The 14,923-nt window shown below is 50.7% G+C and overlaps 1 protein-coding gene across 2 annotated transcripts; it reads right to left on the reverse strand.

Annotated features, from left to right (window-relative positions):
- Positions 1–262: 262 nt before the first annotated feature.
- On the reverse strand, positions 263–14,227 carry OSBPL7 (oxysterol binding protein like 7). 2 transcript variants are annotated; one of them, XM_056816833.1, is made up of 23 exons: positions 13,800–14,227; positions 12,173–12,341; positions 11,826–11,951; positions 11,446–11,499; positions 10,795–10,908; positions 10,384–10,500; positions 10,179–10,287; positions 8,778–8,881; positions 8,327–8,419; positions 8,085–8,217; positions 7,882–7,976; positions 7,465–7,560; positions 6,735–6,872; positions 6,370–6,460; positions 5,634–5,881; positions 5,054–5,191; positions 4,162–4,225; positions 3,923–4,001; positions 2,735–2,879; positions 2,485–2,629; positions 2,035–2,161; positions 1,597–1,719; positions 263–1,366 (listed from the first exon to the last, which is right to left on the reverse strand). In XM_056816833.1, exons 2-23 carry the CDS (start codon positions 12,266–12,268, stop codon positions 1,258–1,260), a joined length of 2,544 nt encoding a protein of 847 aa, XP_056672811.1. In that variant the 5' UTR covers positions 12,269–12,341; positions 13,800–14,227; the 3' UTR covers positions 263–1,257. The 2 variants fall into 2 exon arrangements, with proteins under 2 accessions (XP_056672811.1, XP_056672812.1); XM_056816834.1 differs by having other exon boundaries at positions 6,735–6,869; positions 13,800–14,080.
- Between the last annotated feature and the right edge of the window lie 696 nt (positions 14,228–14,923).

A 14,923-nucleotide genomic window follows, 5' to 3' on the forward strand; every position in this document is an offset into this window, starting at 1 on the left:
GGTGCAAAAAAAGGTCAACCCCAGAGAGGGAGAAGTGATTTGCCCAAGTTCCTAGGGTCAACAGCAGATCTGAGATTTGAACCAAGGTCCTCTGTGTATCCCATTATGTGCCAAGTGAGTCTCCCCATTTATTGAGAGTTCCGCTATATAAGGTGCAGTATCCAGAAATCAAGAATGGGCATGAAATTGGATTCTACATCCAAATACTATGCATGGGATTTAATTATGGATATAGAGAAAGACTGAAAAAAGACAACAGAGATCTGGGACTGCCTTTATTGGAGCTCAGAAAGTCATGGTAATTCACCTTAAAACAAAGAGGGCCTGAAAAGAAATAGTTACCATGGAGGAGGGACCCAGGATCCCAGTAGTCATTCAAGAGGAAGCCTGCCTGCCTGCAAGCAGCTTCTCTACTCCTTTCTCAACCACATCCTCTCTCTCTCTCTCTCTCTCTCTCTCTCTCTCTCTCTCTCTCTCTCTCTCACTCACTCACTCACACACACACACACACACAAACACCCATATCCCAGCCCCACCTCTGACTCTCAAGTGCTGCTAAGCTTCAGTTCTCCTATAATTCCTTGTATCTAATGCACACATCCCATTGATCCCATAGCTAACACATGATTGTCGGTGGTGGAGTCAAGGGACAGCAAAAGCAAATCTAAGGGAGAAGCTAGTGTGATGGTTGAGGACAATGGATGGGAAGTGGAAATGGTAGAGGGATGCTGGCAACAAAGGGAAGGGCAGCAATGCAGAGGCTGAGACCAAGGACTGACCCCATCTCTGCCAAATCTGGAAGGATTTGGTGGTGGGACAAAGGAGGTGGAGAGGGTCATGGGGGAGAAGGTCACAGTCACAGAGTCCCTCATGTCCAAGGCACTGGATGAAAAAATAGCAGGTGGAAAGTTTGAGGTCTCCCTCCCATAAGCCAGAGTGGGAAAGCAAGATGGTATGGGGTGGGGGGATAAAGACACATCTTGCATGCCTGTTGCTGGTGCAACAAGATTGGGGTAGGGGAGACACCACAGGCTTGTGACCCCCCCCCCTCAAAAAATCCCACATGATGGGATCCAGTTCCTCCGGACCTGCAGAGGAAATGAGCCACAGGCTGGCCCATTTGTCTCCAGGGAAAAGGAGATAAATGTTCTGCCCCATTCCATGCATCCATAGTGTTGCAAGGCAATAGGAGGGACAAGTGGTACATTGCCTTTGAGGAGTGCTAAAGGTCTCTGCATCCCCCTCCAGAGGCCAGGGTTACCAAAGCACAGCCCCATCCAGGTTCCCATAGCCAGGCTCAGCCCTAAGTCTCCAGTAGGTGTTATTGGTGACCCACCACTCCTTTCCATTGCCATCTGTCTGTCTCCTGCAGGGAGAGAAGGGGAGACATGGGGGACATTCAGTGAAGCAGTCATGAGGTCATACTTCTCACATCTTCCCTACCCATTCTACTGAGTAGCTCTCCCTGACTCCAACTACAAGTATCCCCTGGCCTAGGTGGCCTAAAGGATCTGGAATGGAATTAGGGGGGAGGATAAAGACAACAGGACATGAAGATGGAAGAGGCCCAGGAAAAATAGGGACTTCTTTGGTCACCTGAAGAATCGGGCCTGGTGGGTGATGTTATTCTCCTCCATCACTTTGCGGCGGTCTCGTTGGAGCTGTTCAATTCTCCGTTTTTGGGATTCAGCAGCTTGAATATTCCCCTCCTCTAGATACCTGAGTGAACAAAGCTCCATCAGTAACAACGCTCCAACCCAAGACTGAAGTGCCCTTCCTCCCACCTTCTTGGTCTACCCTCAGCAGAGGGTACCCTTGCAGAGAGATCCTAGCAGGTTCACTACCCAAGGGAAAGCTCCCTTGTCTGGGCAGGTATGGGGAAAGGTACATGAGGGATCCTGCCCCATTTGCCTTCTATATCACAGAAGGGAGCAGCAGGGGCCTGAAACCAGGACAGGGACATCAGACAGGCAGTACACTTGGTCAGCCAGACGCCTTAGAGCAGGGAAAGCAGACTGTCCAGGGATGCCTGACCTCTGGTCTGGCCGAAGCCGGGTATCAGTGGAAGGCAGAGAGCGCTTCAGCTCAGCTGTCAACTCATTCAACTCCAGGGCAAACTGTGTAAAGCCAAAGTTTCGCTCATGGTCTTGAGGCATCAGGTCTGGGAGTGAAAGGGGTTTGGGGAAGAAGTTGATTAGAGCTGGAAAAAGATTGGCCGTGGAGCAAAGACCTCAGCCTATATCTCTCCCCACTAGTCCCTCTGAACCTTCTCCAAACCCTACAATACCCTTCCAGCCCTTTGGTGGTGAGTACCATTGAACAATGCCACAGATAGAGAAAACTGGAGAAAAATCCATCCCAGGAAAATAGGCAAACTTTCTCCTTATCCAGACCAAGTGGCCCTGACCTGGGAGGGATGAAAAAAAGTGGGGTGCAGAGAACCCTGCCTCCCCCATCTCCACTCTGCATGGCTACTTCTCTTACTTGGTTTCCAGATGCACTGGCCACCAGGTGGGGGGCCCCGGTAGAGGCCCTCATGCCACTTGCCAAAGAGCCTGTGGATGACTCGCCCACTTCTGCTGAACACAGCGCCTTGCACCTCATGAACGCTGGAGCTCCAATACTTTGCCTGGGAGTGGGGGTATTGGGAAAGGGAAGGAAGAAGTAGACAGTCCAGTGAGTAGACTCAACAGGACCTTATAGAAGTGGAAGTATTCAAGCAAAGGCCTCCTACCTTACAGAAGGTGATCTTGCAATGGCAGGAGCTGTCCTGAGTGTTTCGGATGAGTACCTCCCCATAATGTTCAATCCAGCGCTGACCACTTAGGATGTTATGGATACAGGATGTTACTTTGTTCCACTCAAAGTGGTCCCCAAACCTGGTGGAAGCAGAGCATGCAGACAGCTGGGACGGGTTGATGGATAAGGTCCCAGCCAACAGTCAGCCTTCTAGTCCAGCTTCAAGCAATGGCCAAAGCTACTGACATAGAAATTTCCTTATGTCCAGGATTCATCAGTGTAGTCTCTCCTGTCAACCTCCATCCACTGACCCAGAATATAGACTTTTAACGTCTTAGCAAACAGTCCTCAACGGCAAATTCATATCCCTGTGGCCAATCTGCTGATTAGAACCTCTGACCCTCACTAGGCTAGTCCTTGGACAACAAATCTACAGATTCATTACAGACCTGGACTTGAAACCTTGCCAAAACCTATGTTCTGTTGGCTCATTTTCGGAGAGCCCAGAAGGAATAAAACACCAATACAGGAATTTCATATCCTTTCACATTATAGTTCACCTTTATTTAGCTATTTTCTACAAGGCCCTTTCCTTATAACATCCCTGGGAGGTAGATATTGAAAGTAATATGAAGCCATTTTACAGATGAGGAAAATGGAAGCCAGAAATTTTAAGAAACTGGCCTAAGGAAAAGAATCTAGTAAGCTGGATATTTGAAACCCAGAATTTCTGACAACTAGGTCTAAAACATTAAAAAAAAAAAACTTTCTTCTTCTTACCTTCTTCTTAGAATCAATACTGAATGTCAGTTCTAAGGCAGAGGAGTGAAAAGAGCTAGACATTTGGGGTTAAATGACTTGTCTAGAGTCACACATCTAGGATGTGTGAGACCATATTTGAACCCAGGACCTCCCATCTCTAGGCCTGGCATTCAATCTATTTAGCCACCTAGCTGCCCCCAGGTCTAGAACTTTTGCCATTGCAATGACATCCCTGTTTCACTCTGGCCACTTTGGTGTAAGTTAGGCATCTTCATCTGGATTTCCACTGTCTCCAGTTCCCTGAGTTTCACCCCTTTCTCTGTACTGGTCTCCAAAGATCTTGCCCCTCTCCTCCATGCTCCCACAAAATCCAGCCTGCAAAAATGCTTAGTTGGCCTTATCTTGGGTAGGAACCACTCACCGAGGAAGTCTGACATTCACAGTCCCCACTGGCACAATCTCCAGAGATTTCCCCCAGAACTTGTTCTTCCATTTCATATCTGGATTTGGGGATATGGGAGAAAGGCAGAAGGGATGTTGGAGAGAAATTCCTTCTGGGAGAGCTTGAACTTTGCCATACAGCCTTCAATCTCATTTCACTCCGACGTTATCCCACCACTGCTCTCCTGTCCCCTGCCTCTCCTGCCCTTCTCCTCTCACCTTGCCAGAAGATGAAGTTATCTGACTCTGCATGACAAGCAGATATGGGTGGATGGTGGGAAACCTGAAGCAGAAGACAATGAGATTATTTCTGGGTTGCCTTTAAGGCTCTTCCTGCACCCCTTTTCCTCACTTACTCTCATCACCTGATCTCTACTTCTTTCCAGACTTGACTTCTCTTATTTTATAACATGAAAAATAAGATTATAGATTTAAGTTTAGTTGAGAAGAGGCTCAACATGATTGATGGAGGACTAGCCTTGGAATCAAGATCACCTGGGATCAAGACCTACGCACATATAACAAGTAGCTGTTTAACCCCAGAGCAAGGCATTTAACCTCTTAGTGTCCCCAGAAAGTGCTCTAGGTCTACAAGAGGCAGATGAGTTCTCTATCCGTACTGAGGCAGTGCGTTCCCTAATACTAATGAAATCCCAGGTCCATTCACTCACCCTCAGTTCTGGCTATCCACACACTTGTGCACACCCCAATCTATATTGATGAAAGGGAGTGCCCCTCATTACTAATAAAATAACAGGTCTGGCTCTTCGACTCCCCCACCCCAAAAAAAGTTATGTTTGTCTACACAGGGAAACTGGTAGAATTTCCTCAACAAGCCTTCCCCACACCAGTGAAAAGATACATCCGGGTCACACAGTCTTGATGGCAATGTTAATTAATTAAGACTTGCAAAATTCCAGTACCTCTGTATGAATGAATGAATGCATGCATGCATGTGTGTGTATTTGCACGTATGTGTCTACACATGCCGCGTTTGGAGGCGTATGTATGCAGATTGTGTACCTATGTACGTATATCATTTTCCTGGGTGGCTCCAAATTCTTCCGCCCTGGCTCACGCCCCTTTCCCTCCCCACTCCCGGCCCACACACCTGCTCGCTAATGAAGCGGAATCCTCGATCTGGCCGCTCGCACTCGTAGGTTTCCCCCAGAACAGGGTTGAAAGGTTTGCACCCGGCCCGATGATAGGTAGAGGAATAAGCAGAGACAGCAAAGGCTGCAATGTATAACTGAGAAGAGGTGGGGGATGGTGGGGGGTGGCAGACTTGAAAGGCCCATCAGTCCCACGTGAGGAAGGCGGCGGCCAAAGAAGGGGGTCCCTGCTTCCTACCACCTGCTTTCCCCTCCCCTCCCAGACTGAGAGCCACAAGAAGGGACGGGAAGGTCCGAGTGAGGCAAAAGCATCTTGGGGGGAGCGGGCACAGCCCTAGTCTCAAGGCTTTGAGTCCTGGGGTGGGGGTGGGGGGCCGGAGCAAACGCGAGGGCTGAGGCAAACCGCTGATGCCGCTCTGAGGCTCGGTTTCCTAGTCTAGAAAAGGAGGGCATTGGTTTAGGAGCGCTAGTACAGACGTTCTAGGATTCCTGGTGTAGGAGGAAAGTGGTGGGGTGGGGGCGGGGGCGGACGCGGCTCCCCGGCACTCTCGGGAGCTGTGGGAGAGGCGAGGCTCGTACCATGCGCTCGCAGGGGTCCGGCGTGCGGCTCGCCTGGTCCAGCAGGTTGCTATACTCAAGCTCCTCACAGAGCCGCTGAAGGGTGTTGAGAGGCTCGTTGAGCTGCACGGGCATGGATACTTTGGACAGGTCTTTGCCGATGTTGTTGCGCAGAATGTTCCACAGGCTCACGTCGGTTCCTGGGCCGCTGGCTGCAGGCAAGCAGCGCCGCCGAGGGGGTACCCCGGCTCCCTCTGAAATACAGCTGCCTGCCCGCCCCACACCCAGCCGCATCAGCGCCCGGCTCCACGTCCAAGACCTACCTAGGGCAGCGCGGGGATAGGCGTAGTCTGGCTGCTCTACTTTGCAGGAGGTGGGGCAGGTGGCACCTACTATGGGTATCATCCATTCCCTGCGTTCCCTCCCTGGAGCTGTCCAATTTCCCAGAGAATCTGCCTAGACTCTAGGAGCCTACCCTGACCTCCTACCCCATCGTGCGCCCTGGAGCATCCCCTCCTCATCCTTCCACCCTCGCCCCAGCCCTGGGCCCCCACTGACTTTGAGTATTCATCGTCTTTCCCCAAGCCCTCAGAACTCCTACGTATAGGAGGCAAGAAGGACAGAAAGATAAACAGAGATTGAAACTACCTAGCCTTTTTTCCTAAAGGAGGATAACCAACCTCCTTCAGACCCCCGGACTAAATGTCTTCCCTATTGTCCCTTCAACTTCCTCTGTCCCATACCCCGGGGCTGGCACCTTTCTGGCAGTGCTCAGTGCTCCCAATGTCCAGCACCTCCTCTGACAGGCTGGTGGTGACTTCACTGGTGCAGGACTCTTCCTCTGAGCCCTAGATGAGAGGAAGGTGGTACTTCTCTGGGGGCTCTGGAGCCTATATTCAGGCCTCTGTTGGAAGGGGAACTGGAAGGTTTGCCTTTGGAATGGGAAAGGGGAAAGACTTCCCTGAGCCTCAGACACCTGCTGGGGAGCTTGGTTGAAGAGGAAGTGGAGGGGGAGGTAGAATGAGAGGGTTTAAGGAATTCATAGGCTCGAAATCCCTAAAACCCACTCTAGTCCTGTGGGGTTCCAGGCCCTGCCACCCTAGGGTCTTCCTCCCCTCTCACCTCATTCTCTGAAGAGCTGGCCGACAGAAAAACCTCACAGGCATCAAAGAACTCTGTGTGGGAGTCAGCCAGAGATAGGACACTGCGCTGGGAAAGCTGAGGGGTTAGCTCTCGACCTTTCATGTATAGAGCCTCCTGCTACAGAAGTCCGAGATATATGTTAGTGCTGGGTATGCTGTATTTTAAGTTTGGCTGAACTACCTAAAAGTCCCAGGTGAAGAGAAGAGGGAGGAGAAGTGAGCAGACTGGTTTTAAGTCCCCTGACAAATTTACTTCAAAAAGAGACAGGAAAGGGGCAGCTAGTTGGCTCAATGGATTGAGAACCAGGCCTAAAGTCCTGGGTTCAAAGTGGCCTCAGATACTTCCTAACTGTGTGACCTGGGCAAGTCACTTAACCCCCATTGCCTAGCTCTTACCATTCTTCTTCCTTGGAACCAATACACAGTATTGATTCTAAGATGGAAGGTAAGAGTTTGGAAAAAAAAGAAAAAGAAAAGGAACAAGAAACCAATCCCTCCCCCTTCTCATTCTATGATATAGTCTAAGTGGGATCTTCCAAGCAGAAGACAAGTTGGGGGGGGGGGGCAGGGAGGACAGAGGAATTAGGAGCTAGGATTGCTGGGCTTCACATTCCGGGGCTTTAGTTGGCTTTTGGACATGAAAGGTAATGGTGAGGCAGAAGGAAGTTGGGGAAAGGGATTTCCAGGGACCCCACTCTGACTCCTCTCACCTCTTCAGGGTTGAGGGAGCTAAAGGAGTCAGCTGTGGTGTCAGAGGAGATGGACAGCGTGTGGGGGCGTCTCTGGCCAGCTGGAACCTCAGAAGCCTGTAAGGGAGACGCATGAGGGAACATCAAGGCTAAAGGAAGAGTCTAATTCTTGGACTAGGTAGGGAATTCCTGATTCCAGTCCCACCAGTTTCCTCCTCCTGACTGCACAGGTAAGGTCTCCCTTAATTCAGACAGGCTACACACACACACACACACACTCACTCACTCACTTACTCACTAGTAGTCCAGCCCCACTAGCTTAGCTCAGCTTCCCAGGTCTCTGAATTGTAACTTTTTGGTCTTTGTGCATCCCTCTCCCTTTACCCACCTCAGCACCTCCCGATTCCTTTGTTTCAACAACACAATTCCCCGCCTCACCCCTAGTCTCTGCATCTCTGAACCCTGGTGACTGGCTCGAAGACGATCCCATTCAGCAGTGAGGGCAGCCAGGACACTGCTGAGAGAACCATGCACTGCAGAGGGATGGTGAGAGTCAGGGTCCCCTCTCCTTCCTGAGGTCCTTTCCTCTTTCTACTTCCTCTCCCCCTCCCCCACCTGGCCCCAGAGTCCTGAGCACTTACCCTTCTGTGCCAGGACCCAGAAATTCCGCTGCAGGTGAGCATAGTCGGTGGGAGGCAGCCCTCGAGGAGTAGAGGGCTCCCGAGATTCCAGGTATCGAGACAAGTTGGGAACTGAGCCATGAAGACGGCCCACCTGGGGTCAGGGAGGAAGAGAAGGATCCAACGGAGAAAGAGCCCTTCAGATTTTCTCCTGCCCAGATCCCCTGCAATGTCCAAAGGCCCCATCTTTACCCTACACTCACCCTTCCAATGGTGTCATCCTTTGCATAGCTCTGGGTACACCACATGCGACTGGTTCTCTTCCCCTTCTTGGGTCTCTCAGTGGTCCCTGAGGCCTGGCAGGGTGTGTGGAGGGGTGGGAAGTCAGTTGGGAAGGGAGCTGGACCTGGGGAGTGGGGTGGTAAAAGAACAGCAACGTACAAACCCCAGGGAGAGGAGCAGAGAGATATATACGCAGGAAAGAACATAGCAGATGAGTAAATGGACAGACAGAGAGCAATGGATGCTTTCAAAGAAACAGACTGGAAGACGACGCTAAGGGAGGGCAGAAGAAAAAGAGGGAAATGGAGCTAAGTTAGAAGTCGAGCACTAACTATTCAGGACTATGGAGGCTTCCAGGGATTGGGGCAAGGTGGTGAGTGGGAAGGAGCAGCCTCCTAGAGCCCCATTGCCCTCCCCTTGCCTTCACTTCACCTGGTTTGTGGAGATGACAGGAGCAGACGGGATGCGGTGTAAGGACTCCAGGCTCTGGAGTAGCTTATGCAGCTCCTGAAGTTTCCCCTGGCATTCGGAGAGCTCTAGGGAAGAGAGGGGAAGGGAAGAGAGGGGAAAGGAAGGGAAGGGAAGGGAAGGGAAGGGAAGGGAAGGGAAGGGAAGGGAAGGGAAGGGAAGGGAAGGGAAGGGAAGGGAAGGGAAGGGAAGGGAAGGGAAGGGAAGGGAAGGGAAGGGAAGGGAAGGGAAGGGAAGGGAATGAAGAATGTTCTACCTCTCCAACCACATACCCTTAAGGTCTGAGCCTCTTGCTACAGCTTGAGGGATCAACTTTCTAAATTATTATCCTTGTCCCTCAAGGTGTGGATTTTGGCACCCAAACTGAACTACTTGACTTAGCCTTCAATCAACCTTTTAGCAAGTCACCCTTCAGTCCCCTAGGGCTTCTGACTTAGACTTTATCCTCTGTCACTAGCCCTTATATAACCCTTCTTCCTTGAAACTGGTTATTTTCATAGCATATAATATTCTCCCCTACCTTCCTCTCCAACTCTAATAATAATATTTATAGAGTGCTCACCATGTGCCAGGTACTGTGCTGAATGTTTTACAATTATTATCTCATCTGATGCTTACTACAGCCCTTTGGTAGAAGAGACTATTATTATCCCCATTTTGCAGATGGAGAACTTGAGGTTAAGTGGCCTGCCCAGGGCCATACTGCTATTAGAATATTAATTCAGTTCTTCCTGACTTCAGGCCCAGGTATTCTATCCACTCTGCCACCTAGCTTCTACATCTGATCTTTCTTCTCCATTTTTAATCCTTGTTGGCTTTCTCCAAGAAGCCCAACTAGATTCACACAGGTTTTCCCCAGATTCCTCCTTTCTATTCCCTTCCATCCCCCAACACTAAAGTTCAGGCTTCACTGTGTTCACCTGACCTTGTCTTTCTCTCTTTGAGAGTCCTCTTTCCCCAACCATCATGACCACATTTGTCAAACATTAACTGTGTGCCTCCTATATGTAGGGAAGGAAACATTAGTGCTGAGGTATGGATCAGGGGTCACAAAGGCCATAAGGCCATAAGGCACAGTCCTTGCCCTCAAGCAGCTTAATCAATCAAGCAATTCACAACTATGTAGTTAGTGTTTACTATGTACCAGGCACTGTGCTAGATGCTGGGGATACAAAGGAGTGAGACATTCCTGTAAGGGGCTTACATGCTAATGCCACATATAAAGGAGAAAGGTGTCTGGAGAAGGGCTCCCCTTGAGCATGTCCTAGGGTTCCCCCATCAAACAGGGGCTTTTGTGAGGATAGGAACTCAGGATGGTGCAGCTTTTAAAGGGAAGGAGACTTTGATTCTAGGGGCTCCCCTCACCATGGGAACACCGATCTAGTCCCTCACTATCTTTCAGCCAGGTTGACACCTTGTCCCGAGAGCCAAGGGCAGGCATATTGTCTGTAGATGCCAGGCGGGCACTGGATGTCTGCAGGAATGAAAGCAAGAATCAAACTGGATGGGTGCAGTCTGAGCCTCAGCCATCCCTCTCCCACCCTAACAACATTTCTGCTCTAGGATTTACCTTCCAGTTGGTGCTACTTGCTGGGAGCTTTGGGCATCTGGCCATATCTGGGCGCTGTGCCATTCGGTGGGCACAGAGCCGGGCCACCCAGCTTTGGAACAGCTCCTGGGATTTGATCTACAGGAGAAGAGAGGGGGAGATATAAAGACAGAAGACCTCTAGGAGTGCAAAGTGGGATGATCTGAGACCCAGATCCTGGATAAATAAGCATCAGTCCATTTTGAAGCCCCAATCTTAATGAAGCTGAGCAGCCCTGTTTATTTATCTCCCCAAAGTGCCAGAGCAGCTGTTTATTCATAAATGAGAGGGGAATGTTAGTATACTCTTTGATATATGACAATTGCCCTTTCCTCCAGGCCCTGCCTCTTCCCTCCCACTGCTCCTGCCTCAGCAGGCTGGGTTCCATCTCACCTTGAGGTGGTAAATGTTATCCTCAGTGTCGAGGTCAATTCGCTGAGCTTTTTTGTTGATCGACATGACAGAGGATCGGACGTCAATTGAGCCATGGAGTTTCCCCTTTGCAATCTGGAGGAATTAGGAATAAAGTGAGCTGAGGAGAACCATACCTCAGCCCCACAGAACCACTGTCACCCTTCCTTTGACCCTAGCCTCCTCTAAGTCTTCAAAGGAGGGTCTCTCAGGTTTTCCCACAACTCACATTTCTAGAAGAATTAAAAAGCACTTTCCCAAGTGCTCTCCCCACAACAATCCCCCAGGGTAAGCTATACCTGTATTATTATTCTCATTTTACGGATGAGAAAACTAAGGCCATGAGAAGTTCTGTGATCTGCCCAAGGAGAGATTCTGGGGCACCTCCTGGAGCTTCTTCTTCTGGAGCCTCCCCCTCCCTTCCTCCTTCTTAACTCCTTCTTCAAGACCACCTTTATTACTACCAAACCACAATCATACCCCACCTCCATGAGAAGACAAAGAATTCTCTTTCTTTTCCCACTTCCTTTCCAAACCTCTCCTCCAAGGAATGTGGAGTCAGAGACCATTCACTCCACCACCCCACCACCCCATCACCACCACCCTGACTCCTTGACTAGGGCCCCAACTCACATCCTGCCTAGTGTTTGCATATCGAAGAACTCCATCCTCCAGGACAAAGTATCTCTGTGGAACAATCCAGGAAGGGGAGAGACAGACAGACAGACAGACAGAAGGAGGAAGAGGGAGAGAGAGAGAAAAAAAAGAGAGAGAAAGAGAGAGTGGGAGGGAGAGAGAGAGGGAGAGAGAGAGAGAGAGAGAGAGAGAGAGAGAGAGAGAGAGAGAGAGAGAGAGAGAGAGAGAGAGAGAGAAGGTGAGAGAGAGGGAGGGAGAGAGAGAGAGTGTGTGTCAGTCAGGTAGGAAGGAAAATAATCATAGGCTCATCTTTGTAAATTCTTCTCTTTTTTTAGACAAAAGTCTTTTGCTGGTGAGTGAGGAGCTCCTCCCCTTACCTTGTGCCAACCCTTCAGGGGCCACTTCCTCTTCTTGAGCAAAGGACCTTCTTGCCTCCCTGGCTGGGTCCCTTCTGTACCCAATCTTCCCTGAGGCTCTTCTACTAACTCCCATAGTTCCAGTCCCTGGAGGCAAAGGAAGACTTTTACGGGGAGACCTGCTTCTCAAAACCTGTTATATCCCAGTTCTTCCCCAGCCAGGACCCAGGGGCCTGCTACCCAGTTCCTGCCTCTCCTGTGTATCCCCTCCTCCCTCCCTTTGGAGTTATCCCCAAACCCTCATTGACATGACTGGTTTGAGTGCTTTGCATCTACCCCTTCCCACTGCTAATGACAGACCCTCGGACCTGCTGGATGATGTACTTAGAAGGCTGGGTGCTGTCTGAGAGGGAGGGAGCAGCAGCCCGACGTGGGGAGCCAGGGTCCCTCTCCTGGCTATCCATTCAGGAGGAATGAGGAAGTGTCCAGTCAGAGAAGGGGGGAGGGGAAATGTCACCTAATGGTCTGGAGACTGTCCTGGAGGAAGAGAAAGATCATCTTGGATAAGTCACCTTTTTCATTCATCTCAAGCCAGTCCCAAACCTTCAAGGGAAATAGAATAGGGAGCCTCAGCCTGTCCTTGCTGGAATCCAGCATCACCTTCGCCCTCCCTATCACCTTTGTCCCATTTTCTCCCTTCCAGGCCAACTCCTGACCTCCGGCTAGAGAATGGGAGATGGGAATCTGTGGGTGAGCTGATTCTAAGAAAGCCACAAGAGGTGTGCCCAACCACACCCTGGGCACACACCATCGGGCTCTGGAAAACACTCTTCTTTGGCAGAGCCCTGGGGGTGGGGGAGGAATAAGAAATAGTACTGAGAGGAATTGGGGGCAGGATCTAGACAGAGAGGGTCTAAACAAAGATCAAAGGATGGACTGCCATTTATTAAGTACCTTCTATGTGCCATGTCTAATCGACTTTTCCCCAAGGAGTTCACTCCCCTCCTTCCATTGTCTGGTGACTTCTCTGCCATGATTACCTGTGCAAAATCCTTCCCACTTTCTCTTCCCTCTCCTTCCCTGACCCTCCCCCCATCATGCCTAGTGGAGAAACTGAGGCGTCTTTCTCTCCCTGCCCACCTGTTCCCCTCCTACTATTCATTAACAATTCCCTGAGTTCTTCCACACCCCTGGAGCTTCTAGTGCCTCCCCCACCCTTCCTCCTTCTTAACACTCCTGGACCCAAGTCCCCGGGACACAAAAATAGAGGTGCTATCCATCTGCTAAAAGAATAAGGATAGAAAGGAAATGGAACTAGAGTTGGTGGGGAAGCTGTAGGTGGGGACAATTGGTGGACAAGAACAATTCAAGGTCTTCTCAGGTCCTACAGCAGTGCCCACTGGTGCCCTTGGCACCCACACTGGCCATCCTGGCACCACGGCTTGATCAATAATGCATGAGCATGTGTGGTGGTGGTGGTGGTGGTGGTGGTGGTGGTGGTGGTGTGTGTGTGTGTGTGTGTGTGTGTGTGTGTGTGTGTGATGGACTGAGGAAAGGAAAAGTGTTAGCCTGAAGCTAGGGGTTGTTGCTCAGGTGAGCATGAGACACCAGGCACCTGAGGAACAGACACTAGCTAGGTGCTAGTGACATGAAATGTGAGTGTTGGAAGGAGGGCTGCCCCAGCGGCACAGGGTTGGGCAGAAGGCTGAGCCATGGGGAAAAGCTTCAGGATCCAGCTATGGAAACTTCCCCAAACTCTGCCTATGGATTTGGGGGGATTTGGCCTTGAGGTGGGTCCTGGCCTCACGGAGGCAAGGGAGATGGGGGATCTCTGCCTACACTGAGCCAAGGGGGAGGGGAAGGTGGGATAAGGAATAAGGTGGACAGCTCCCTCCCTCCCCATGCCTAGGTAGGTAGGCAGAGACCGCCCACTTTCAGGCAGAGCTGGACCCCTTTCTCCTAGGATGCCAGGTGATGCCAACGTGGCCCCCTTACCGTAGTGCCCATGGACTGCCGGGTCTGCTCGCTTGCCTGCTCGCCTGCACTGCCTCTGAGTCACCGTCTCCCTTTCTGAGCTGAGCAGCGGCAGCAGCTACTGCAGGAACCAGGAAGGAAGGAGACGTCGGAGCCTCCACTCGAGCCGGATCTCCCCACCTCCTCGGCCCCCCTCTATCCCCCCTCCCGCCAGGCCCTGGGCATCCGGGGCTCAGCTCTGCCCCCCGGCTCCCGGGAGGACTCAGGGCCCAAACGGCATCCCAGAGGTGAGGTGGGGGTGGCAGTGAATGGACACCACCCTCTCCATCCGGAACGATTCCAGGAATACCAGGAAAGGAGGGGAATGGTTAAAGGAGGGGCCTCCAGGCAGAGGAGGCAACTCGCTTCTTCAGACTGCTGCTGCCTTGGCCCGGATTGGCATCTGGCATTAATCTGACCTAAGCGTGGTGCCTGGTGCTATTTTGACATCAACACTCACCCATATCTTATTTAAGAACTGAAAAGGGACTAAAGATTTTTGGAGCTTTGGTTGTCAGATTGGCCCTTGAAGAGACAGGTGGCCTCAGGACCTGGGTCTCTGGGGCAGTGCTGGGACTGCTCCCTGGCACACTTTGCCACTCCCAGGACAATAGTGCAGTCTAATGGTGAGAGCTAACCAGGAAACAGAATGTCTAGGCTTCCCCCTATGAAACTGAAACCTGTCCAAAATGGGGTGATACTGCATAAACCTGAGAGGAGACAACATGGATGAGGAAGGCACTAGGAGTTCTCCTCAGAGGTTCCCAGGCTCTCCCATATTCAGGGCTGACATGAACACAACTACAGAACTTCTCTTAGAGAAAAGTGCCCAGGACAAATGCCAGTCAGTCCTAGTTTTTTTTCCCCCTTAGGGGTGAGGAGGTAAAGGAATCCAATGTCCTTTGACCTCTCAAAAAAATTGTTAAATTTTTTTGTTGACATTTTATTTATTATGTATTTTTTTATTTTAAAAATGTTTTCCCATGGTTACATGATTCATTTTCTCCCCCTCCCCTCTTTGGTTCCCCCTCCTGGAGCTGGCAAGCAATCCTACTGGTTTATACATGTGTTATCACTCAATACCTATTTCTATATTATTCCATTTT

Source organism: Monodelphis domestica, chromosome 2 (genome assembly GCF_027887165.1).
Source record: "Monodelphis domestica isolate mMonDom1 chromosome 2, mMonDom1.pri, whole genome shotgun sequence".
In the NCBI taxonomy this organism is placed as follows: Eukaryota; Metazoa; Chordata; class Mammalia; order Didelphimorphia; family Didelphidae; genus Monodelphis; species Monodelphis domestica.

Excerpts from the sequence above, each read along its gene's own strand:
- OSBPL7 (XM_056816833.1), bottom strand. The coding sequence starts at position 12,268 with ATGGATAGCCAGGAGAGGGACCCTGGCTCCCCACGTCGGGCTGCTGCT. Across the intron at positions 11,952-12,172 it reads CTAAGTACATCATCCAGCAG|GGACTGGAACTATGGGAGTT; the intron begins GTCCGAGGGTCT and ends CTTTGCCTCCAG. Across the intron at positions 2,162-2,484 it reads CCAGTGCATCTGGAAACCAA|ACCTGATGCCTCAAGACCAT; the intron begins GTAAGAGAAGTA and ends TTTCACTCCCAG.